The sequence below is a fragment of the Gavialis gangeticus genome, unplaced genomic scaffold, assembly GCF_001723915.1.
Source record: "Gavialis gangeticus isolate Ggan-Ray unplaced genomic scaffold, GavGan_comp1, whole genome shotgun sequence".
NCBI lineage: Eukaryota > Metazoa > Chordata > Crocodylia > Gavialidae > Gavialis > Gavialis gangeticus.
In genome coordinates this window covers 21,570,852-21,572,757 of record NW_017728992.1, presented here as the reverse complement: position 1 = coordinate 21,572,757, position 1,906 = coordinate 21,570,852, and the positions used below count along the sequence as shown (strand labels likewise).

Below are 1,906 nucleotides of genomic sequence, written 5' to 3'. Positions count from 1 at the left end.
CTTTTTTTTTTTTTTTTTGGCAGGGGTGGTTGAACAGTTATGTTACTTTTGACGGAAAAATAGTAATCAAAGGAGTGCATGCTCTCTTTTTCATGGTTTAAAAAAAATTGAATTCTGTCAAGAAGCAAGAAAGCTGGTATAAAACCATATCCTTAGTTTCTGTAGCCTGTTAATGACTTCATAAGTGAAGATTACTTACAACATGAAATCAAGGGTGTTTAATGTAGTGCTCTACAGAGTACTGTGACACTTGTGGTATTTGCCCTTTTAATTCAGGTAGAAATCTTGGAATGGCATTGTCAAGATTTAGACCAGGGCTGTTAGAGCTGTGAGGATCAATTGCTGAAGATAATCTTAAATACACATGGAAAGGTTTTGAAGTACTTCTTGGTGTGGAAATGATTTGAGGTGCTTGTCATGCTTAGTACAGCCACTAAGAGTTGTCATACTTAGCAAAGATACCAGGGGAGGTTCTCATTCCTACCAAGGTATATCTTTGCCTCAAAACCCAAGTTTTTCATGCATGATGGTGGTAGGTAGAACCCTTTGAAAACTATGGCTAGATGAAAAAAATTCTGCAGCAAGGTGCCTGAACTGTCACTCAATGCAGCAGGCAAACAACTTTTAATATAGCTGCTTCTACCTAAATAAAACTTTTTGCTTGAAATATGAAAGCAAAAATGATATGGGGGTGGCATTGCTCCACTCTTCCAGTAAGCTTGGTCCAGTGCATGTTATTCGGCTGTTTCCAATGTATTCATTGGTTCATACAGAGGAGTAGGCCAGTGTAACCTGACAACTTATCCCTCTGTGGAGTACTGGCTGTCATGTCTTATTGGTAAAGGAACTTGTATATGAAATTCAGGAGACAGAGTAAAGACCCAGTCTTGCTTGTTGCAATTTTCCATTGATTAATTCAATGGGGAAACAACATTTCCTTAGAATAGGATCCACATTCTAAAAGGCTAAAAACGTGGAAAAGTCCCTAGGGACAGTGCCGCTTGAGGAAATGAAGGTAAAATGGCTGTCTGTATACATACAAAAGAGATACTGCTATGCTTCTCATCCACCACTTCTATTTCTAGACTAAGTGGTATGTATTTTTCTTTAAGTTAATGAATATTTTTCTCCCCAAAACATTTAAGCATTTTTTAAAAGTCCTAGGAGACATTTGTATAAATTTTTGTAAGATGCTGCAGGAATTAGAAAAGATGCTTGAGGGTCTAATTTAAATTATGCAAGTCCTGCCAGATCTTCCACAGCTTCTGGCCATATTATTTTGGTTAAAGCTCTAGAATTTGTGGATTCTTCCATTATCACTGGGGAAATTTTAAAGTTTTGGATTTGTCACCTATGAAACATGATTTTCAATTTCTCTGGAAAATGAAATAATATTAAATCTTGTAATCTGTAAGCACAATAATACCAGTAACTGCTCCAGAAAACTCTCTTGTCTCTAACCAAATGAGGTGTATTACATGTGGGGATTCAATTTAATTAGAAACTGAGGTATATTGGCAGATGCGAGTGGACATAAAAACAAGAGCTAGTGGCTGCAGGGACTAAGGATTACATGGCCATGCCAAAACTCTTTACATAAAAGGTACCTTGCTTCCTTGTCAAAAAAGGCCTCGAAGCCATAACTTAAATACCTGTCACTGTAAATAACTAAATGAAGTCATGCTAAATATTGCAGCTGTTTAAAGCTTTCTTTTCATTGATCAAACAATTTTTATAGCAAAAGCTTAAGGAGGAGAGAGAGGCTAAACGAGCTCACCTGGATGGCAGACATGATTATATCTTGGCTATTGTTGCCTCCTGTGTGGATGTGGAGAAAACAGAGGTAGAAGATTCTGTTCTGGAGGGTAACCAGGTATGGTCCTTTCCCGCCCCCCCCCCCGCCCCC

The 1,906-nt window shown here is 38.0% G+C and overlaps 1 protein-coding gene across 1 annotated transcript in view; it reads left to right on the top strand.

The window, feature by feature from the left end:
* The window catches only part of DNAH5 (dynein axonemal heavy chain 5), a 555,556-nt gene that overhangs the window by 74,317 nt on the left and 479,333 nt on the right, over positions 1-1,906 (top strand). The window contains exon 2 of the mRNA XM_019521239.1: positions 1,739-1,873. Within this exon, the coding sequence (XP_019376784.1) occupies positions 1,739-1,873 (135 nt within the window). The remainder of the gene's footprint in view (positions 1-1,738; positions 1,874-1,906) is intronic.